The 24,888-nt window shown below is 39.9% G+C and overlaps 3 protein-coding genes across 3 annotated transcripts in view; 2 read left to right on the forward strand and 1 right to left on the reverse strand.

The window, feature by feature from the left end:
* Nucleotides 1-21,617, forward strand: part of LOC135272555 (E3 ubiquitin-protein ligase Midline-1-like) — a 52,001-nt gene extending 30,384 nt beyond the window's left edge. Inside the window, exon 3 of the mRNA XM_064370963.1 lies at nucleotides 18,025-21,617. The gene's annotated coding sequence lies outside the window, so the exon portion shown is untranslated. The remainder of the gene's footprint in view (nucleotides 1-18,024) is intronic.
* Nucleotides 13,243-24,888, reverse strand: part of LOC135272552 (ubiquitin carboxyl-terminal hydrolase 26-like) — a 50,337-nt gene continuing 38,691 nt past the window's right edge. The window contains 2 exon segments of the mRNA XM_064370953.1: nucleotides 13,243-14,673; nucleotides 14,676-15,196. Of these exon segments, the coding sequence (XP_064227023.1) occupies nucleotides 13,601-14,673; nucleotides 14,676-15,132 (1,530 nt within the window). The 5' untranslated portion in view covers nucleotides 15,133-15,196 and the 3' untranslated portion in view covers nucleotides 13,243-13,600.
* The window catches only part of LOC135272554 (transcription initiation factor TFIID subunit 1-like), a 63,545-nt gene continuing 56,721 nt past the window's right edge, over nucleotides 18,065-24,888 (forward strand). Inside the window, exon 1 of the mRNA XM_064370959.1 lies at nucleotides 18,065-18,150. The gene's annotated coding sequence lies outside the window, so the exon portion shown is untranslated. The remainder of the gene's footprint in view (nucleotides 18,151-24,888) is intronic.

The following is a 24,888-nucleotide window of genomic DNA, read 5'->3' on the forward strand; positions in this document are numbered from 1 at the left end:
GTGGTGGCTTATGCCTGTAATCCTAGCGCTTTGGGAGGTTGAGGCAGGCAGATCATTTGAGGTCAGGAATTCGAGACCAGTCTGGCCAACATGGCAGAACCCTGTGTCTACTAAAAATACAAAAAATTAGCTGGGCATGGTGGGGCATGCCTGTAATCCCAGCTACTCAGGAGGCTGCGGCAGGAGAATCGCTTGAACCCAGGAGGCAGAGGTTGCGGTGAGCCGAGATCGCACCACTGCACTCCAGCCTGGAGACAGAGTGAGACTCTGTCTCAAAAAAGAAAAAAGACTTAAATTGGTAAATTTCATGTTATGCATATTTGATACTTAATATATTTAACTAAAAAAAGACTCCTACATTTAAAACGTGCTGCTTCAGAGTGAGGAGACAGCATATGAAGCCATCCTTAGGGTCTGGAACTAAATATTGGAAGTCTGTCTGTATTTATTTAGAGACAGAGTCTTGCCCTGTTGCCCAGGCTGGAGTGCAGGGGTGCGATCCCTGCTCAATGGAGCCTCCGCCTCCTTGGTTCAAGCGATTCTCCTGCCTCAGCCTCCCAAGTAGCTGGGACTACTGGCATGAGCTACAATGCCCAGCTAAGTTTTGTATTTTTAGTAGAGACAGGGTTCCACCGTGTTGGCCAGGATGGTCTTGATCTCTTGACTCCCTGATCCACCTGCCTCAGCGTCCCAAAGTGCTGGGATTACAGCTGTGAACCTCAGCACCCAGCCTGTATTTATTTTCACTTGATAGTTTTAAAATGTTTCTCTATGTGTGGTGCAGCCTCAGGACATCCAAAACGGGTGTGCATGGCGGGTGCACACCTGCAGACGTGCACGAGGGCATAGGCTAGGATGCCTTGCTGTCAACGGTGTGCACCAAGCCTGGGTACGTGCAGGTACAGCCAGCAGCCTACACGTGACTCTCACGAACTGGTCCAGAGCTCCAGAATCCAGCTGAAAGTGCTGGAGACACAGATGCTGGAGAGTATGTGGAGAAATAGGAACACTTTTACACTGTTGGTGGGAGTGTAAATTAGTGCAACCATTGTGGAAGACAGTGTGGCGATTCCTCAAGGACCTAGAAATGTTCATCTGAAACGCTACAGCTTGAATGAGTTTTGTTCATTAAAGAAGAATGACCAGGAAGTCATCATTTCCAAATATTTAACGGTATCTTCTCATTGCAATGAAGACACCAAACCACCTCTTCCCTTGAGTGAGGATGCAGACATTATGGATTTCCAAGAATTAAAAGTTATTCGAAAGATGACTGCTGGAAGCATCAGTGTATCACGGCCTTCAACAAAGAAATCCAAAGATATCCTGGCTGCATACATTGGATCTGATAAGATGTCTGAACAACAAAAATTCCAGACGGTCTTTAAAGGGGCAAGCAGAAGACAGCAGCGAAAATATATTGGGAAGAAGTCAAAACCAAATGAGCCGGAATTTGTATACTCAGGAGATCGAGCATTCACTGGAAACAAGCCGTTAGCTTACTTAATGGCATATCTGGAAGACGTCTCACTTTCTCAGTGCCACAAAGCTGGAGATAAACCTGCCAGCAGCCCAGACGCATGTTTTCCAGAAGCTCCGTTTCCAGAAGCTCCGTTTCAAGCAGTGCCTGAAAATCCAAAACAAAAGAAATACGCAAAAATGAGTACGTTTGCAGGTTTTGATAGGGTTTTCAATCCTACTAAAGATTTTTGTGAAGATAAAAATATCAGCGTTCCAGAAGGATTCCAAAAAGTGACTGAACAGACTCAGAATTATGATAGTAAGAGAATCTGTGAGCAAGTTCCTCAGCAGGCACTGCCCCAAAGCCTTCCAAAGCCAGGTGCCCAGGGGCACACAGAGAATCTCATACGATCTACAAAATTAAACCTCCAGAAGCCTAACGGGAATTCCTTGCATGCATTGGGTTCCAATGAGAACCCTAGAAACAAAGGCATTTTAGATCAGGTAAAATCTCAAGCTAAGGAAACAGAAATAAATGCCAATAAGGGAGATCACACCTACCGGCTCATTAGTGTTGTCAGCCATCTTGGGAAGACTCTAAATTCAGGCCATTATATCTGTGATGCCTATGACTTTGAGAAGCAGACCTGGCTCACTTACAATGATATGAAGGTGTTACGTATCCAGGAGGCCCAGATGCAGAAGGATAGGCGTTCCACTGGGTACATCTTCTTTTACATGCATAATGAGATCTTTGAAGAGATGTTGAAAAGAGAACAGAATGCTCAGCTTCATGGCAAGGAGATAGAGGAGATTCTGTGGAAGAAATAAGAGGAACATACTTCCTCCATGGATGGAAAACTAAACTTTATCCAGAGATGAAAAGGCAATTAGTCTAAGGCCAAATGTCAAAACAGAAACACTTATGGTTTCTAAATTCCATTTTTTCAGCTTCTAGAATACTTTATGTTGAGCCCAGTTACATAGATATAAGGATAGGATTTGGGTAAGAATGAGGTAAAGTTGTTTTGTACAATGAAACCTAAGTAGGTAGAATCTGATTCTTGGTACTTGGTGTATGAGCTAGCAAGATTGCATGAAGAAGGAAACCTTACAAGACGAGGGGTCATCCTGTTTAGGGGAAATTTGTCTCCAGTGCTCAGCCATGACACAATCCTTATCCTCCTGTCCGGCTGTGACCTGTCCCTCTGACATCGACCTCGCAGGACCCCACTTCCTACCCCCCCACACCACTCATTCTTCCCTCCACGCCACACGTCACCTCTCCCTCCCTCCCTTCGTCTCCCCCACACACCACCATTCACTCCCTCCCTCCCTCCCCACACACCACCTTTCCCTCCCTCCCTCCCTCCCTCCCTCCCTCCCCACACACACCACCACTCCCTCCCTCCACACACCACCCCTCCCTCCCTCCATCCCCCCCACACACCACCCATCCTTCCTTCCTCCCCACACACCACCTTTCCCTCCCTCCCTCCCTCCCTCCCTCCCCACCATCAGAGAATACAGTCACTGGGATCATTTTGCAACACATTGGATTTATTGACATCAGCATGGAGGCGCCCCCCCGCTGGTGAGATCTGCAGGTCTCCTGGTGGCTGGGCCTGAACTTAGTCGTCGTCGCTGAGAGACGTGGTGGAGATGGTGATCACGTCACTCAGTGGATCCTCCAGCTGGGTCTCCTGGCTCAGTGGGTCGGGCTCGCTCACTGGCTCTTCCTTCACATGCACCTCGGGCGGAGGAAGCTCCTGGCTCAGTTGGGTCGTGCTCACACACTCACACACACACACACACAAACGCACAAACAGAACCACAATTTCTATGAAGTTGTGACTATTATATTCATTTTTTCTAATGTACAAAAATATAGTTACATAGAATGAATACAATCTAGTAGCCATTAGCATGATAGGATTGCTATAATTAACAATTTGTTATATATTTAAAAATAATGAAAAGAATATAAGTGGAATGTTCCCAGCACAAATGATAAATGCTTGAGCTGATGGATACCCCGATTACCCTGATTTGATTGTTACACACTATCTGCCTGTATCAGAACATCACATGTACTCCAGAAATATGTACAGCTATTATGTCACCACACTAACTAAAAATAAAAACATTAAATGAAAAAGTATATATTTAGTATTTAATTTTTTAATATTTAAAAATTCTTAAAAAGTCTATTTCAAGTCTAGATGTTGACTGTTATCTCAATTTTATTATCTATATACATCCAAATTTAACATGCTACAAAGAGAACTCTTGATTCCCATTCTCCAGAACTGCCTTTTTTTCCAGTTTTATTATTTGTGTACATGCCACCACTTAGTCATCAAAGCCCACAAGGAAAGAATTATATGAGATTCATCTTTTCCCTAACCCTAATGCATCAGGGAGTTCCATTGGCTCTGTTTCCAAAAGGCAACCCACTTCCTTCATATTTTCAACTTCATTCTCACCTGACATTAATCCCAAATGTGTTCAGCTTCCACCTGGTCTCTCTTCTGCCAGAATAGCAAAATTTGCCCTCCACAGAGCAGCCAAGGAGATGTGTGTCAAGCATACATCTGATTGCATCCTTCCCTTATGCAAAATGTGTCCATTGGTTTTCCATTTCATGTAGAATTGAACCCAAAACTGTAGCCAGTCTTGTTTTTTGCTGCTGGGCATCCTGCTGTATTAGTCTCTCTGCAGAGTGGGTGGTTAACCCCTTCAATCTTTCCATCATTGCCTTCTGCATTTTGGGGGTCTGCACTGAAATACAGCCTTCTCTGACCATGAAATTCTAAACATAACATTTGAAGGAAACATGAAAACCTGTCACAGGCCAATTTAGTGCACACATCTTGAGATGATTTCTCTGTACAGTTAACTCAAAGTTTTTCTTGCTAGCAGCCAGGGATCAGACTTCAGGATCCCATTTTCTTCCTCATCTCTATGTAGGAAAGGAAATAAATAGAAATCGTCAAGCACTGATGAGGTGATCCTGTCTACACCTCTGCAGAGAAGAAAAATTGCACAGCTAAGAGAGCAATTTGGTCTGCAAAGAGGCAGGCTTTATACTCTCCCAGGGCCTTATCATCCTGGACATATAATTAAAGAAAAAGTATTTGAATGGAAGATGCACTAGTGGTTGTTTATCCAAAGAAAAAGAGAATGAAATGGACTCTCATCGATGTCAAATGGATCTCCAGGGTAATAATCAGTCTCTTCTGCTCCTAAACTCTGACTTATGGAATAAAAATAAATGCTGTGTCTTCCTCTAAGATGTGGGAGTTTCTTTCTTTGCCTTTGCCTATTGTAATAATTAAGATTTATGAGGATTTCACATTACCTTTCCATGGTTAGACCTATACAACATTCTTGTCTCTAGAAACCATCATCTCTTGAAATGACAGCAATGATGTATGAAACTTTACATGGTAGAGAGTCCAGGGACTTCTCTGCTATTTTGAGAGATTTTTTAATTGCTAAGTTTACTGAGTTTAGGGTAATAAATATTGATTGAGGACTTACTATAACCAGACTGTGCTCTAGTCTTGGGTATATTCAGTGCTAAATAAAATATAGTCCTTACAATCCTGATAGTTGACAACAGTTGCTCTTAATAAAAGGTGATTTTGCTTCTCCTCACCAGGGAACATGTAGCAATGTCTGGAGATGTCTTTGGTTCTCATCAGTGATGGGGAGAATGTTCTACCAGTATCTAGTGCAAAAATGTCAGAGATGCTGCCATAACATACTGTAACTCCCAGGACAGCCACTAACAGCAAAAAGTACACAGCCTCAAACACCAACAGCATTGACGTTTGAGAAATCCTATTTTACAACTTAAGGGAAACAAGGCATGTATTTAATAGACTTATAAATCCTATATGGCTGTGAGTATGTGTATTAGTTCATTCTCATGCTGCTGATAAAGACATACTCAGGCTTGGTAATTTATAAAGAAAAGGGTTTTAATTGACTCACAGTTCAGTGTGGCTCGGGAAGCCTCAGGAAACTTACAGTCATGGCAGAAGTGGAAGCAAACGTCCTCCTTCCCATGGTGGTAGCAAGGAGAAGTTCCCAGCAAAAGAGGAAAACGCCTTTTATAAAACCCTCAGATTCTGCGGGTTCTCACTCACTATCACAAGAACAGGATGGGAAAACCGTCCCCATGATTCAATTAGCTCCCACCACATCCCTCCCACTACACGTGGGGATTATGAAAACTACAATTCAAGATGAATTTTGGGTGGGGACACAGCCAAACCATATCAGTATATTAGCAGTGGAAGGTATCCAAGTTACATGACAGCAAAATATGTTAGTGATAGGAAATCCACATGAGTCTGCAACAACCTCTATTCTTGCCTCTACAGAAGAAATAATTCAACAGAGGGGCACAACGTAGAAGGAGAGACTGAGGCAAGTTTGAGAGTAAGAGTGACAGTTTATTAAAAAGCTTTAGAGCAAGAATGAAAGGAAGAAAAGCATAGTTGGAAGAGGGCGAAGTGAGCAACTTGAGAGATTCAAGTACGCGGTTTGACCTTTTGACTGAGGTTTCATACATTGGCATGCTTCGATGGTCTTGCATCACTTCTCTCCTGATCCCTCCCTTGGGGTGGGCTGTCTGCAGGTGCAGTGACGTGCTAGCATTTGGGAGGTGAGCATGCTCCTGGTGTTTACTAAAGATTCTGTGCATGCTCACTTGAGGCATTCTTCCTTTACCAGCCAAATGTCCTTGGAAGGTCATATATTTATTAAACTCTGCCATTTTGCCTCTTAATGAACATGCTTGAGCCCACTCACCCAATTCCTTAGAGCTTGTTGGGAAGCTCCTGATCACCCGTTTTAGATGTTTTCCATTTGGAGATTGCCTTTCCCTGGCGCTGATGCTCATCTGACATTCTGGTATATTTATGAAGACTGTGAGGGTGACTAGAGAAATGAAATGCAATTCTATTTCTATTTTACGTTTATGGCCTTGAAAGAGTAGCCTGTATTTTATGAAAAAACTGGTATTTCATGCAAGGAACTCTTGAGTCAGATACCTAATGTGTGCAGGGACAGGCTGCCCTTATTTTGGGTAAGAAGTTGTATGTGCAGTTTGAGGCATCTTGGCCAGTGGACAGCAGCCCATTTCTAGTACTGACACTGGACATTGAGTGCTGTGGCTGATGGGAGGCTACAGGCAAAGAGGACATTGCATTGAATGACCACCTTCAAAACTAACAACACACTCAGATCATATTCCAGGCTTTCCCTGTGCAAAAATCTCCTCTTTAAGTAGCAAGGTAGAGTTAGGGCATGGTAATTTTACAAGAGTCTTATAGTGCTTTACACAGACTTGAATACGAACTGAGGGGCTGCTAAATTCTTTTAAGCTTTATCCCTTCTTATTGCTGGAGGGCAAACCAAGTGGTTAAAGCTTCAAATAGCTCTGTGTTTATATTTTATGTGTCCCAAACCAAGTGGGTAGAATACCTCTGTTGAACAAACGTGCTTGTATTCTTTGGATATATGTGAATTTTTCCTATCTGGTGTATAAATTTAGTATTGCTGATCTGTAGTAAGGCCGCATCAAATGCCAATACTCTTCAAGGTAATTAAGTACATTCTGAATATCACACAATGCCCAGACTGTAAAAAGAAAAACACAAAAAAAGAAAACCAAGTACTTCATGTTGTCGCTTGTAAGTGGGAGCTAAGCTTTGGATATTTAGGGACATAAAGATGGTAACAATAGGCACTGGGATCTTTAGAGTGGAGAATGAGCGAGGGAGACAAGGGTTGAAAAACTACCTATTGGGTACTATGTTCAATACCTGGGTGACAGGTTAATTTGTACCCCAAACCTCAGCATCATGAAACACTCCCATGTAACTAATTTGCACATGAACTTCCAAATCTGATTTTTTTTTTTTTTAAAAATAGAATGCTATATAGGACAATAAATGCTCTAAAGTTTTGTCACCACCATAAAACATCCAAGGTCCAATATACAAAAACCCATCTCCATTTCCAGGTCAACTCTTAGAGAGTGTTCAAGTCTTAAAACATAACCTGCTTAATTTCGGTTTATTTATAAAATATAGAGTATTTGTTTAATTAGTTAATGTGTTTGAGTCTATGCACAATGTTCTGAAGAGAAGATCTACATACAATCATAAGATAATAACTCTCTACACATGCCTTACTATTATGACTTGCTCCCAGTGATTATGCAATCATAGTGTAAGTGAATATTTGTATGAGAAAGGAGAGAATCTACACTTAAAAATAGGTGTAACTCCTCTGTGCTGCTTTTAATTTTAAATCATTAACAATAAGTAACAAGACATACAAAATGTAAGAGCTCATCTATCTTGGGCTTGCTGTATTTACAGAAAAAGAATAAATGGACTTTGGATTTTCATTATTCCTTGAGATACCTTTGAATAAATACAACTCAATATCATAGAGTTGTAGTTCCCCATCTGAAATTATAACAGTGCACATGATTGTTTTATACAATCTAGAGTATTAAGGGAGAAGCAATTCTGCTTTCTTAAAAGGACGATTTTCTTGGACTCCCACTTGGGGATACAGATACAGACTTTTGAAGCTTTTTTTTTTTTTTTTTTTTTTGAGACAGGGTCTTGCTCTGTCACCCAGGCTACTAGAATGCAGTGGTGCAATCATGGCTTATTGCAGCCTCAACCCCCCAGCATCAAGTAATCCTTCCTCCTCAGTCTCCCTAGTAGCTGGACCTACAGGTATGAATCACCATGTCTGGCTAATTTTTACTTTTAAAATTTTTGTAGAGATAAGATTTGTTGCCTAGGCTGGTCTCAAACTCCTGGGCTCAAGCCATCCTCCCGCCTTGGCCTCCCAAAGTGCTGGGATTACAGGCGTGAGCCACCATACCTGGCAGGATCTGCTTTTAATATGTGAGAAAAATCTTCCCTCTTATCTTTGATTTCTACTTTATCACTAAACAAATCTATTACATATGCTAAAACTCACACTACAGAATATAACCATATACTTGTTTACTATTATGGAATCTTAATGTGTAAGTATCTCATCAATTCCATAGACCACAAACACCACCACCTTGTACACAACCAGGATGTTTGTTTTAGTTAGAGCAAAAGAACTTAATTTCAATTTCTTCATAATTGAGAATTATTGAAATTCATCAGCTAGGATGCATAAGGAGAACATTTTTACTATATTTTGGATGCTTTGATACTGTCTTTCTGTTGATCATCTCTGCATTAGCTTCACTTTTCTACAGGGTCTGCCTGTCTTTGGTTTTGATGAAAACAATCCCATAGGAATAATAGCAGTGAGCTTTAGTCTGTTGCTCAGGCTCATATTTTAAAAGTCTCTGCTGTATACAGGGTAATTAAAAAAAAGGCCGTAAGAGATCAGTCTTTCATGCAATCCCAACACTACATCAAGGAGAAAAATGTCATCTCAGGCATTCTGAATGTGTCAAGAGCATCATTTCTGGACCCAGGGGACAGCATTTAATCTATCATTGTTGCTTTAATGTTACTTCTAAAATGCTCGAAACTGGGGATTGTCAGCCCCAGATGCTTAGACATCGTCCCTTCTGGAAGCAAACAAGTACGCGGTGTTAATAGAGATCAAGAGTTGTGGGCGTGGTTTGCAGGACAAGAAGTATTTATGTAGAAATGACTTTTTAAAAATTCTACGTAGGATTTGATGAAGATGAGATATTTGTTGGAGAGTGTCTGGACCCATGTCTAAAGTCATGGAGATATGTAGTTACTATATATTATTTAATGTAATGCACTCAACGTCTATTCTTTGTCTTCTTGAGAAGACTTGGTTATCCTTTGATCATCTTACAACCATACTTTAGAATAAAAGTTACAAGTTTTATTCCATGAGAGACCCCTATGGGAATGTTATGATTGCATGCAGCATGAAAGCATTGCTTCATATTCTTCTTGATAAATCTGTTTTTTTTATTCTAGCATTTAATCTGAGTCTATCCTACATGTACTGCTAAATATTTTTTTTTTTTTTTTTTTTGAAACGGAGTCTCACTCTGTCGCCCAGGTTGGAGTGCAGTGGCACGATCTTGGCTCACTGCAACCTCCGTCTCCTGGGTTCAAGTAATTCTTTTGCCTCAGCCTGCAGAGTAGCTGGGACTACAGGCGCATGCCACCACACCCAGCTATTTTTCTTCTTAATTTTTAGTAGAGACGGGGTTCCACTGTTTTGGCCAGGCTGGTCTCAAACTCCTGACCTCAGGTGATCTGCTCATCTTGGCCTCCCAAAGTGCTGGGATTACAGGTGTGAGCCACCATGCCCAGCCTGATAAATGCTTTTTATACAATTAAATAAGTTACAATAGAGGTCTCTGTGTGTTTCTGAACTTTTCTCCTATGCTTTTGCACAGTGCTACAGTGCTGATTTTAATTCTCCAACTCTCTTTTTATTTGATTGGATTCTTTTCCATTGTTTTTGTTTTATTTTATTTTTCTGTTTTTTTGAGAGAGTGTCTCACTCTGTCACCAAGGCTGGAGCGCAGTGGTGATATCTCAGCTTGCTGCAGCCTCAACTTCCTGGGCTTAAGCAATCCTCCCACCTCAGCCTCATGAGTGGCTGAGACTATAAACATGTGCCACTTGCCCATTTTTGGTTGTTATTGTCGCTTTTAATCTTTGGTAGAGGCAAGGTCTCACTATGTTGCCCAGGCTGATCTTGAACTCCTGGGCTCAAGCCATCCTCCTGCCTTGGCATCCCGAAGTGTTGGATTACAAGCACGAGCCACTGAGCCCAGTCTTAATTTTCCAACTCTATCTAACCCTAGAGAGCTTAGTCTCCATAGTCGAGTAAATCAGTTTTCTTTGAAAATGTACTTTTAACCTTCTTTATCCCAAGTGATATCACGTCCTACGAGGAGTTTATTAGAAGGTACAGAATCGTAGTCTCTGAAACAATTGCTGCATCTCTCTGTCTTTGTATATCTGACCAGAAAGAATATTTATTGGTGATAATGACAGTTTGTTTTTGAAACTACTGAAGGCCTATTGTGTCTAGATTAACTGTTATTGAATTGCATCCTGTATTTATTGATACAAAAAACAAGTGCTTGGCGAGAATGTATCGAAAGTCCATTTCCCACTGAACAAGACTGTAATAATGTTGAGGTAGGAAATGCATTGGACATTTAAGAATAAACTTTTTTAAAAAAGTTTAAAAGCAAATAGAAAGAATAGACATTTAGGAATAGTTTAAAAGAGGATAAGACCATGAGATCACCCACGTGATCATAAGGTTTCATAGGAGGAAATGCAAATTTGTAAAACAGAAGAGATTCACTGACATTAAACTATGAGATGTCTCCGTAGTCAAAAAGTGAACTTGGTGTTTTCAAAGAAATAAAGATAGTTATGTATATATTTTAGGAAACAATTGTCAGTCAACAGAAGTTTCAAAGAAGTAGAGTTAGCTGGGATGCTGAATATGTTTGTGTAGGGGAGAAATGGAAATATTTGCTGCCATAAAATGTAGGGCCACTAGAAAAAAAAATAGGGAGGAAAATTCCTGAATCGTGCATTCTTATCATTGTCACTGAGAAGAATGAGGTCACTTTAATTCCTAGGAGAGTTGACCACTTCTTCAAAGAACCTTTTGCTTAACTTTTGTTTTGGGCGAGGAGAGGGGACTGAGTCTTGCTCTGTCTCCCAGGCTGGAGCGCAGTGGCACAATCTTGGCTCACTGCAAATGCCACCTGCCAGGTTCAAGTGATTCTCCTGCCTCGGCCTCCCGAGTACCTGGGACTATAGGCATGCATAGAAATGGGGTTTCATCATGTTGGTCAGGCTGATCTTGAACTACTGACCTCAAGTGATCCACCCACCTAAGCGTCCCAAAGTGCTAGGACTACAGGTGTAAACCACCTGACCAGCCAAGTTTAAACGTTTAACATATTTTAAGAGGCTGCTTTGTGTTCAAAGAGTTCTTAGCAGAGGGTTCTGAGAAGTCATTGAAATCAAGGATGTTCATGGAGTTCTCCAAGATAAATGACTGTGGTTTGGTTGTAGAGGAGGGCTAGGGGATGAGAAACAGCAAGAGAGAGAGAGAGAGAGAGAGAGAGAGAGAGAGAGAGAGAAGCGAGAGACAGAGGAAGAAGGAGAAGAGAAGGAAGGATAGAGAGAAAAGAGGAGGACAGGAGAGGAGAGATCCTGGGACCAAATCCATGGACAACAGGAGTAGCCTTTGGGAAACACTGGCTGGGAGGCACTTTGTGCAGCAAAGGTAATTGATGGAGTTAGTGGGATAGATATTTTTAACAGCATCAACTTTACTTTAGCCAGATGCAGTGGCTTTTACTTGTAATCCCAGTATTTTGGGAGACTGGAATAGGAGGATCACATGAGGCCAGGAGTTTCAGATCAGCCTGGGCAACATAGCAAGACCCCATTCCTATAAAACATTACAAAATAATAATAAATAAATAAATTTGGGTTAGGCACTGTGGCTCATGCTTGTAATCCCAGAATTTGAGAGACTGAGTTAGGAGGATCACTGGAGGCCAGGAGCTTGAGATCAGCCTGGGCAACATAGTGAGACTCTATGTCTAAAAAAAAAGTATTTATTGGTTTTCATTGCATTGTGATGTCACACCCCCACCACATGCAAACATTCAGTAGAATGTACACAAGGAAGTGTATTATATACAGTGCAGGAGTTTCCTAGAGCTTAGTACCAAAATTTGGGTACCCTAACACAAAATAAATGTATTATCTCCCAGTCCTGGAGACCAGAAGTCTGAGATCAAGGTGTGGACAGGACTGTGCTTCCTCTGGAGGCTCTGGAGGAGGCTTCTTCCTTCCTCTTCCAGCTCCTAGGCACTCCAGGCATCCTTGAGTTTGTGGCCACATGACTCCAGTCTCTGCCTCCATCTTCATGTGGCCTTCTCTGTGTCTGTGTCTCCTCTTCTGTCTCTTAGAAGGACACATATCACTGGATGTAGGGTCTATTCTAATCCACTGTGACCTCACTTCACTAATTACATCTGTCAAACCCTTTTTCCAAACAGGGACACATTCACAGGTTCTGGGGGTTAGGATTTGGACATATATTTTGGAGTGCTGTGATTGAACCCACTCAAGCCCTTGGGAAAATTCAGTAGGAGGTCGGATGCTTCAGAGGTGAGGAGTTGGTGTGAGAATGAGAAGGAGACCAACCCAAGACAATGTGATCCCTTCCATGGATTGAAGGTTGGCTGTAAGTGTGGCGAGAATATGTGGATTTACCTGTCACTTGAACAGAGCATAATGATACCAGTAGATTTCTCAGGAACTTCAGATAACATCATGGTTATACTGTTATGTGAGTGACATGATTTGGCTACATCCCCACCCAAATTTCATCGTGAATTTTAGCTCCCACAATTCCTTCATGTCATGGGAGGGACCTGGTGGGAGGTAATTGAATCATGGGTGTGGGTCTTTCCTGTGTGGTTCTCATGGTAGTGAATGAGTCTCATGAGATCTGATGTTTTTTTTTTTTTTACATTTGATTCTCTCTCATCTTTTATTTATTTATTTATTTATTTTTATTGCATTTTAGGTTTGGGGGTACATGTGAAGAACATGCAAGATTGTTGCATAGGTACACACATGGCAGTGTGATTTGCTGCCTTCCTCCCCTTCACCTATATCTGGCATTTCTCTCCATGCTATCTTTCCCCAACTCCCCACCCCCCACTGTCCCTCCCCTATTTCCCCCCAACAGACCCTAGTGTATAGTGCTGCCCTCCCTGTGTCCATGTGTTCTCATTGTTCAACACCCGCCTATGAGTGAGAACATGCGGTGTTTGATTTTGTGTTGTTGTGTCAGTTTGCTGAGAATGATGGTTTCCAGGTTCGTCCATGTCCCTACAAAGGAAGTGAACTCATCGTTTTTGATGACTGCATAGTATTCCATGGTGTATATGTGCCACATTTTCCCTGTCCGGTCTATCATCGATGGGCATTTGGGTTGCTTCCAGGTCTTTGCTATTGTAAACTGTGATGCAATGAACATTCCTGTGCATGTGTCCTTATAGTAGAATGATTTATAATCCTTTGGATATATACCCAGTAATGGGATTGCTGGGTCAAATGGGAAGAGAAGTCTTGTGCATACAGTTTGCACACTTATACTCAAGCTCTTCTGCTGCAAAATAAAGATCAAAAGTAGACTGAATAGATGATGGAAATGCTTTCCTTCCTTGAGGAAGGTTGATGGAGAGGTAATTACTCGGTTCTGTTTTGAGAATAACCTGACCACAAGCTTTACAAACAATAGAGTGCAACAACTCTGACTCAAAATTAGTAGTGATGGGGCAAGAAAACCCATTGGTGTCAGGATCATCAGCAAAAACTTGTTTAGGAAAATGATATTCCGAAACTTCACTTTTAGGCTTCCAAATTGTGTCATGTTTTTCTGTGTTATCATCTTTCAACTGATCTAAACAGTGACCTAAAAACTCATGAGCATCCTTCTGTGCATTGCCATGGAATACCTCTGCAACTGCTGACATGACTTTTTTAATATTCAAAAGTAACATCTCCTTGACTTCTATATTATAAATATCTTTTAAAAAAAGCAGTCGTGCCAAACTCATGGTAAGAGCATTAAGAGGACTTTTACTCCATGGGAAACCCCGATTAAGTATATCATTAGCAAACGATGGAATTGAAAATAAAGACTGTAAAACTGCATTCATATAACAGGTGTTTCCCAAATTGGGGAGGCCGTGGCATAGTTTCTCTGGAAACAATTCAAAAAATAGTTTTAATTTATCCCACTTTGAGTAATCCTCACTATACCCTGGTTGTAACACAAATGCCAAAATCACTTTCTCAGTGAGCGCTTGAAGGAGACCAATATCATCTAGGTAAGAATTTACAGTACTATTAACGATACATGAAGATTCACATTCCAATTTCTTTTTCTCTTCTAGCTCTTTTAACTTCCGTTGTTTCTCTTGTTTGTAGCTTACACACCTCAAGCAATCTAGCTTGGATTTCTTGCATTCTACAGAATTATTTTCTTCCAAGAATTCCTCATTCATCTCTGAGCTAGACAAGAGCATTATTTTCCTCTTCTTGTTTTGCTTTTCTAATAACTTTCCACAAGTAAGTGCTGACGATTCTGATTTAAGCAAAGGCATCCTCTGAAGGACACTGTCCCACTACCTTGTGCTTTCTCAAAAGATTTGTGACTTGATTTCTCACCAACTTTGCGGAATGAAGTTTTGTTGATTTTCTTCCGTGGTGTTGTGCTAGGAAAGACACTCCCACCTTTGTCAGGTTTCACAGGTGGCCAAACCTTCTTTTGGTGAAATCTATCCAGGAGTATCCTCAACATTTCAGCATCTGTGGAGGATAATCCTTTAACAAACAAGAATTTATTATTTTTAAAAGTTAAATGCAGGTGATTTTGGTTTCCTCCATAGGATCTAAAGACTACATTTCGAATATTATCAGTTAGCAGAAAAGTCACATATTTTCCATTTTTGAAATAGAGCACCAGTCTAACTTTCTTCTGTCCTTCCATTGTTCCAATGAATGCTGCTTTTGATTTAGACATAGCAGTCCTGGGATTCCATATTTGGACAAAACCTTTTATCGTTTGGGCAGCCATGTTTTCATATACCTATCTTCGATTATTGATAATCTTGAAGTTCCAATCTGTTTTGCAAGTTCAGCTGTGGAGACACCACCAAAGAAATGGTTCATTAGTTCTCTATACAGAATGATCCTATTTCTACTACTGGTTTTATACTAGAGTCTAGTTCAGGTTCTAGATATCCACCTCTTCATTTATGAGATCAATACCTTTTGAGAGCCTTCCGCAGTTGCATGAAGGCAGAGTCTTGATTCCCAAGACAAAATCACTATGGGAAAAATCAAGAAGTGTTATTTAAACTATTACAGAAATGCTTGGCTTGGACAAAACTCAAACTCCACACTCATAGACTACATCTAGTTTCCACCAAAATATTGGGCTCCCTTCTGATTAATTTCTCCACTTCAATTGAAATCATGAAACACTTGGAAGACTTTCAGTACATAATTGAAAAAGTATACTCAATAGAGTCTCAAGTGCATGAATACAATACACTACTCCTCATGTTAAAGAATGACTCCACAGGACAGTTACAATAAGTGAATAAGAAAGTGAAGGCACCAAGAGGCCCTCAACTCAGGAACAGATGAAATCTTCCTTGATGTCTAGAGGATCTCATATATGGGCCACTCAAAGTAAATCAATCTACCTCCTTCAAAATCTAGTTATGTTCCTACATTTCACTTGGCACTGGGGAACATCATTGCATTCTTCCCGCCTACTGACAAAAGTTTAAGAAGAACAACTTCTTACCTATCAGATATAGGCTAGTGAGGCTCCTGCAGCCAACTCTGGCCATAAGGCCCACCTAACCAGAGCTAGCTCCCTGTATTCAAAACCAGTGGCAAAGAATCAGATGTATTTAGTCACGGAAAATCAGAATCTCTGAACAACTCTGGAGCCAATGTGAATTACTGAGTAAGTTAACAGATAGCACTACAAATATTTGCATCAGAAAGTATACATCCAAGAATTAGCTGGAAGTTGTTTCCTCCTCAATAGTTAAATATTCTTCCTGAATCTTCTCTGTGCTATTAACTTGCTTAAGCAAACCCTGTCATTACGAATAATACTGCAGGAAACTTCTGTTCAGTCCCTGTTCAAATTATCAACATATCGAAATTGGTGGAACATAAATTAATGAGATTTTTGTTTTATAAAGTATTTCATCTATCAACCTATGTTCAGGGAAGTAGGGATGGCATCCGTTCGTATACAAAAGTGCATATGCATCCAAGTAAGAGAATGATTATATTTTTCGTGGTAGAAATGGGGCCATAAAAACATTCCAGCGCAGCACAAATTTAAGTTCTCTGGATAATTTATATTTCACTGTCCTACTGTAGATGCTAAGTAAGGATTTAAACAATTTCCTCTCCACAAAAAAGGTAGTCTTAATTGTTCCTTTTTATTTCAACAACTTGAGAGAAATTGCAACCATAGAACCACTTGCAGCCTATTTAAATTTTACAATCCCAGCTCATCTGTATTTATCAAAAATTATTATCTTCTTTCTACTGGTAGTTGAAATAATCTAAGACCCTCTTGACATTTCTTCTCTCTGCCCTTAAAAATACAGTTAAGAGACATTCCTTCCTCACAGTCAATCCTGCCTACATTTCACTCCAGATGAAAGGAGGCTTATTTGAGCCCACTGAGCATGGAAAGTAAAGATTAAGAACCATATTGCTGATGTACAGGCTGAGTGGTCTGACCACTGCCTACTTCCCTAGGACATCTCAAGCTTAAATCCTGTTCGTTATGCTGCCTTGATTGCTTGCTTTGAGAGTCTTTTAAACTAAAATGTATTGTTTCCCCAAGACTCCATTGAAGTGCACTATGTGACTATTCCATGCAGCCTAAAATAAACCTCAGCATTCCTCCTCCCTTGCCACCCCCACACCAGATTCAAAACACATAGATGACAGCTGTGTTCAAAAGTTATGAAAGCCAACATCCATTTCTCTCATTTTACCTACAAACTCAAACCGTTCAATTTGACTTATCAACTACTAGTGCAACACTTCAGACTCAAAGGATAGCCAGACACTCACAAAACTGCACCACTTCTGTCAGATTTGGAAGCATGAACTATGGTGCCAAGCAACTGGTTGTACAGAAAAAAAAAAAAAACTAATAGAAACGTGTGCTCCATTATTAATTTACTAATTCACTCTACATTGATCTTCATGGTCACTGAGAAAGTTGCTGAGCATCTGCTCTATGCTCCCTGCATGTTATGATTTGCTGAGTGTCTGCTCAATGTTGGGTATTGCAGCTGGTGCTCTCAGGGACACAATGGATGTGAAGATTCACTGTACCTAAGTGATTTAGACTCCAAACATCACTGTGTAAATGTCACAATAAAAGACGGGACTCCTCTAATTTAAGGAAGGTTTGTGTTGCTTTTGGAGTATTTACCCTCTGTATATTGTATTTATATCTCCCACTATTCAGGCTTTCATTATTTCAAGAGGTAGAAGAACTTGAAGACAAATCCGTATACACCTTTCAAATCTGAATTTGCATTTCTGAATCCCAAAGTGTATATTACAAAAGAGTAACAAAGAGAAGTAAATGAGAAAAAAAAATTATTGTCTTTCAAGTATTTCGGTGAAATGGATGATGCTATAAGAAGACAACCAGTTGTTTTGAAAAGTTTAGAGGGAGCTTTGGCCTAGAGGCAGATTAATAAACTCTAGAAGGCTTGTAGGCTCAATGACTATGAGAAAGTAACATTTCTATGTCAGTTACCCTCTGCTGACATGAGTACAAACTGTCATCAATTATATAGAATTGAGTGTGCATTTATCTTACTGAATAGGTGAGGGTCAAGATATATGGCAGTATGGTACAGATGGTGTGTTTTAATTATCTTTTTTTTTCACTTCTTGAAAACATGTGAAGTAAGAGAACAAATATATACTGAGAAATCCTGCCAAGTTACCTAAGCAAGTCTCACTGAACAGAAATGAAGTACCCATGAGGTGGTGTGTCAGCCCACAAATGCAATAAGTGAAAAGACAGAGCCAGGTAATGACATCATGAGTTTCTACCTATTTCTGGGTATCTCCAGTAATGCCAAGCAAGGGTTTTGAAAAACAAAACAACTTCAACTCACATTTATCTTAAACTACACTTAGCTTAGTGATCTTGGACAAGCCAATTCCTCTATTAGGGCCCATTAAACAAATCGGGAAATATAAAACTCTCTTTGAGGACTCCATTCTGTGAGACTACAAGTACAAAATGCTTAAGCACATTCGACTTCCCAGGACAGGCCAAATAAAAGATACTTTCTCCAATGATTAGATGATGTGCACTAAATCTGGACTTGGAACCCAGGGGCACAATACAAAAAACTATACATGGAAGGATGGGTAGGGTAGGAATATTCTAGGTTTGGCAATTGGGAAGAGAAGATATTCAAAAGCCAGCAAGCATCCATTTAGTCATTAAATAAATATGTATGGAGTACTAGAAAGCATTACGTTAAGCTCTAGGTATAGAAGAATGAAAAAACACAAAATTCATGCTCTCAAAAAATTTTAGTTCTAGCAGGGGGATGGAAGAGACAGTACATACACACAAAACATGGAGAACACCAGATGGTGGCAACTGCTAAACGAAACAAAGTTAGAGGAGGCTGGGTGCGGTGGCTTCAGGCAGGAGGAAGAGTAAATGAAAAGGCCCTCAGGTGAGAATGGACTTGGCATGTTGGAAACAGAAAGCAGGCCAGTGTGGTAAAAGATTTGAAGAGAAAGAAGTTGTGGAAGGTTTGTAAAAGAGCAGGAGACTGAATGGACTCGTAACCTTGCTGAGCAGCACCCAGGGCTGACTTAGGGTAGTAGTCATATATTTACAGCAAGACCAATCTGCATATTTTTTCTCCAGCCACATTTAGCTGCCCAGTAGTCATAGCCCAGGTGTGTAATAGGTAGAGCCTTGAATTTCACTTGCTTGAAATGCTGCCATTCATAAGTAACCAAGGAAGAGGAAAATGGGAGCTGAAGGTATCGAGAAGAAAATGATTTAAGTACGGAACCAGAAAGGGCGGAATGGAGCAATGAACAGAAACACATGAAAAGGCCTAAATATCATAAAATGCTACAGAGTAGGGGAGAAGCATCAGGGGACGAGGAGTCCAGCTCTCATTTCAGCAGCTATACTTCTGTCCCCTGCTTCTAAGCAGCTGTCAACTGCTTGCAGACTTCCTTCTATTCTCCTCCCACCTTCCTTTCTGTTTTTCTATTCATTCTCATCCTGGCTCCAAAGCTGGAAGTAAATAATGGAAATGGAAGTGGAGAGTTGAATGTTAGAGGCATGTGGGCTGGGTTAGAGGCAGACAAGATCAGATGCAGGGAGTTGGGGGCAGTAAGCAGAAGGGGAAAGGAAATCCTTCCCTCCCCTTTTTTACCCTCCCAAGTTTGGGTTAAAGGTCAACACATAAAGAGACACATTGCCTCTAGAGCATTAGCAATTAAATCCTGTTATTATGTTTGGTCCCAGCTTCAGTGTGCATGGCTTTTCAAAATGATTGGATCAGGGCAGACTCTCTTTTTCTTTCTCAAGCTTAAAGGTGCATTTCTGTACTCAGCAAACGTCCAAGTCATTGGATAGCAGAGAAATGCGATTATTTTGTCTCTTGACATACACTACACATAAATCTCTCCATAGGAGGCCCTGACCAAAATGGGAAGAATTCTCTAGACTAGCAAATTGTTCCCATGAACTATTTAAGCTTTGAACCCTTTCTGAGTGACAGATTTGGCAGAGCATTTTTTTTAATTCTTTAAAAATTATGCCAGTGTTATTAGTACAACGTAGCTGATTAGGAAAACAGAATGCAAAGATTGTTTTCCAGAATTTAAATATGATTTCATTAAGAAAGAGTGCTTTTTCATGAGAAAGCATGCATTTGTTACACTAAATAATGATAAATGAGGTTTTTCTTGAAATTAATCCTTTCTCTCCTGTTGGAACCTTCCTAGTATTTTGCAGCCCTTTCTGCTAACTATTGCATTCATTTGTTTATTCACTTAATAACTGAAATATTTGTTGATACCTAGTCAACTGTGAATATCAACTATGGCCCATATCCAAACATGAAGCAGTAAAAATATTCCTGACCTCAGATTTTAAGACAAATACAAACAATGGCAGTACAAAGGAAAATGTCTTAATTAAGAAAGTAAAATCCAGTTAGTGTTACCTAAGAGTCCACGTATTTTCTGCTATCTTAGCTTTTTGTAGCATTTCCTCTCTGCCTGGAATTCCCTAATAATTCCCTTACTTTTATCTTAGTTCTACCCTTCTTAATTTTTAAAGACCCAGTCCAAGTCACACTTTATTTAGATAATTCCCAGTCTGAGTTTTCCTGCCTCAGAATTCACCAATCATTCAGTTTTTGTAAGTAAGACTGTTACTTTGCCTGTGATACCCTGCAATGCTGCTCCGTATTACCCTACCACAAAGTTAATAGCTATCAGAGGATGAACTTATTTTCAGTGTATGTGCACAGCCAAATTTTCCTTTGCCAAGAGAAACCATAAAGTTGGACAAGTAGGACTCCTTTAAGGGTTAGGACCAAAGAATCTTAACTTTCCTGAGGAAAACAGCATCTAAAGTTTTAAAATAAGGGCTGACAGGCCAGGAAAAGATGAAATTCATGGGCTAGAACTGTTATGGGAACGTCAAGCTGAATATGACATGAAGGCCAGGTTAAATAAGACAGGAGACTAAACAGATGGACACCTGTATCCATCAAATTTTAAATGCATACACACTTTAATTAAGCAGTTATTCGATTAAGGTTTTGTCCTATACAGAAAACTACAAATCTTTCTAACAATCACTATCTTTGATCATTTTAAAAGGACTTAAAACGTGAAATTTTTCTTCTTGTCTCATGATACTGTCAAAGATGCAAAACTGAGTAACAAGTACTATAATACGTTGGACAAGAATTACCATACATGTGAAGAATATAGTTATCAAAGGTTATTTAAAGTGGGCTAGGCATGGTGGCTCATGCCTGTAATCCCAGCAGTTTGGAAGACCGAGGTGGGAGGATCTTTTGAGCTCAGGAGTTCAAGGCTACAGTGAGCTGTTAAACAGTGCAAGCCTGGGCAACAGAGCAAGACTATGTCTCTTACAAAAAAAAAAAAAAAAGATTATTTTAAGTAAGGAAATTCATTAATAGGGAACATTGTGGCATTTCCCCTATTCCCGTGTCCAAGTCAAGTGGGGGGAGGGGAACTAAAATTGGTAAATCATTTACAAAAGATTTCAGACTGCATCTTATACCTTGGCTACATACTCACTTTGAAATGTTTTCAGTACAGCCTATAATAATATAAACACTTTAAATCTGATTTATTTGAAAGGATTTGTGTGAAATACCACTCATAGCTTCCTCACACAGGATACATCTCCTCCTACCTCTTGCACTCCAGAAACAGTAACTCAACTCATTAAGTATTAGGTTGAAAAAGATTCAATTTAAAAAAAAAACTTTAAAAGCAACCCAACAATAAAGTAAAATAACCATAGAATAGCCCAAAAAGATTAACAACATCATTAATTATTATTCTAATATCAAATGCCATGTATAGAAGCAGGCTTGGTGCTGCAGTATACTTGTACCAAGGTGACACTGCTTTTTGCCTAAGTGTCTGATCTTCAAATTACCTAGTAAGGGCATTTTTTTTTCTTTGTTTATTTCTTTTGCCTGGTTCTAGGCGCCATCCTACCTTATTGGATGTTTAGACTGTGCATTCCCTTCCTTGTCTAGAATACGACTGAATAAATAAAACATTATAAGGAACTTTAGGGATCATCCATTAAAATGCTCTAATTTTATATCATAGAAAACTTAGATCTTGGAAGGTAAAGGATTGCCCCCAAGGTCACCTGGCTGCTTAGTAAAGAACTGGCACCAGATATGTGTCCTACATCCAGCATCGGGCCCACAGTACATGGTAGACAGTTAAATATCTTATTACCCAATAAAGAAATAACTGCTTAATTCCTAGCGTGGGTAATACATCAGGCACCCAATATAATCCTTGAATCTCGAAAACTACAGAAGTGTATGGCTATGTAAAAAGGCCTATTTTTCCAAGTAGATAATATACAATGTCAAGAGAGTATCAAATTGATCTGTGATCAAAGAAAATGTTAAGCATCAGAGCAAATAAAAATGCAGCCCTACAAACAGAACTGTTGGCCTTACAGATGGTATAATTTGCCACGATAACCCTGTTCTGTGTGCATGTATGTATGCATGTGCACACGTGGCATATGAACATGCACCCGATGAGGAAAAGTATTACCCACAAACAGGCATAACCTGTATCTCTCCACTCAGCCATTTCAAATATATATATTCACATACATAGGACCTCCATAAAGTCCTTGTCTACCTTCACCCTTCAGAATAACATAATGGGTAAGTATGACAGAGCATTCTATAAATGGCATGTAAAGAAAACTTTACTCCATTTTAAAGTGATAGCACCGTGGATTTGAACATAGCACTATTGTTTCAAATCATGTGACAAATGAGTAATGGCTGCCGTAAACAGGAAGATATAAGCTGTGCCCTTTGGCAAAATAATTTTTGGTCTTTATCAGCCCTAAGACAAAGAAAATCCAAAACCTTTTAAATGACATTTGCAGATGTTTTCTATCCTGTCTACCACCAGTTTAGCTTTTCACCAAATTGTATACTAAAGAGCTGGAAGAAACCTTAGAGGTCACATGGGCTGACCTCCCACCCTCTTGAGGAGACCCTTTCATAGCACTTGACAGCCTGTGAACACAGACTGGCCTGAATTGGACAATCAGCCAGAACAACAGACAGCCAACTTGGTTTATAACTGTTTTACTGTTTTCACACTGCTTTATAAAGTGATTTGGAATACAGTTTTCTGAAAAAGTATTACAAGCATTTATTGCATTTTTTTCATAGAATCCCTTTAAAACTAGGATGAATAATTTAGATGGAAAGACTGTCAAAGAAATTACAATAAACAAGTGTGATATTTACTCTAAGGCAGTTGGCAATCAGAGTACAACAACATTCATGCTAATTGTAGCTTTTATTAAGTAGAAAACCAGTACTCCATTCACAGAGTTAACACTGGCTTTGTACTTCACTCTCATTACTCATTTCAATATGTAAGTGAAATAAGGAGTTATTAAATGTCATTGATCTATTCTATGAATATAATAGGACTTCATACTTATTGCTGAGTTCATGGAGATGGAGATGATGGTTGTCCAAAGCTGTTTCATGGGACTATAAAAACAATACGCTTTTCTCCAAGGACATCTCATGGTTCTATTTATTCCCTATTTTGCCCAATGAGTTCCCAAACTTCACAGAAAATAAGTGCCTAAGTAACTCCCTTCTGTCTATATCTTATAGAAACACTTAAGTGCTGATATAAAGCCTTAGATCCAGGTCCAGAGCTCAAAGGTAGCGCTTACTACTTTTTTACCTATGAATTTCATGCTTATAAAGCCTGCTTATTATATGCTCAGAAGCTGCTGGAAGTCTAAACGCCTATTAAATTCAACCATGCACGTTCACACCGCTCTCCCCTTCTACCCTCAATCTTGCTCTGGAAATAAGTATCCAAGAAACCCCAAACAACTTTGAATTCTAGGAGGATGGCAAAGGCTTTCTAATGACTGAATGTCACATACGGTACCTCCTAGTTAGTCTAAGTAATAACATTCACCACTTAATTGCATGACATTTCTTCCTAAATATTGATAGAGTTATTAAACAGAGGTGTGGCCAGAGCATGGTCACCTAGATTCCTGACCCAGTCCCACATCTGGCCTTGTGACTGTAGATAAATCATTTCACTATAGTTCCATTCCTCCATCTGAAAAAAGAGATAATGTACTGCCTTTAAAACTATCAACTTCCTGGAAATTTGAGTTTTCAGTTCTCCAGAGAGGGAAGGTGGAAAGTGGAATGGAACCAACAACAAATAGCAGGAGGCAAGACTTTGGTCTCAGCTCAATCACAATTTGAGTGGCCCTTACCTCACTAAAGCCACTTCTTTACTGAAACATTGGGAAGTGATCTCCAAGGGCCCTTCTGGCTTTGCCAGTATCAGACTGTGGACTATGTATTAGGGAAGACTTCTGGGAAGCCCTTGAACATACACTAGCTCATCTTATCAGGAATTTGACATAATAGAGAACGTATATGGTCCCATGTGTTCCTTTCCCAGTATTAGATGTGATGCTTTTTCTTTACATGCATATAACCCCCTAACCTCTATGTACCCTGTGCTCTTTTCACTTCCAGAGTGCAATGGAATAGTTCATTGAATACTCTGTTGAGGAATCGAACATACAGACACACACCACAGACACGTAAACAGATCCCTCAGAGAAACAACTCCGAGAAGCTTAGATTAAAAAGTAGCTAGTCTCATTTGCATACTCAGGAAAGAAAATTGTATGTGGCACAATAAACAGCCATTCCTTTTCTGATCTTGCAAAATAGTCACTGTGCCCAGTGTTGTTTTATTTGTTAATTAATTCCCTAATTTATTCAACAAATGTTATTCTCATCTGTTGTATGTCGGGCTACATTGGGATCTAGAGTAGTAGTATAGTACTTAGTACATTATAAAGTAATTTTCATGTGTGATCTTCATAGCAGTCTTGTGAGGTATAGGCAATTCTTTTTCCTACCCCAACCCCAAGGTATAGGCATTTTTAAGTTATCTCTGTTTTGTAGGTGAG

This window comes from Aotus nancymaae, unplaced genomic scaffold (assembly GCF_030222135.1).
Source record: "Aotus nancymaae isolate 86718 unplaced genomic scaffold, 86718_ANA_hifiasm-v0.15.2.pri h1tg000111l, whole genome shotgun sequence".
NCBI classification, from domain to species: domain Eukaryota; kingdom Metazoa; phylum Chordata; class Mammalia; order Primates; family Aotidae; genus Aotus; species Aotus nancymaae.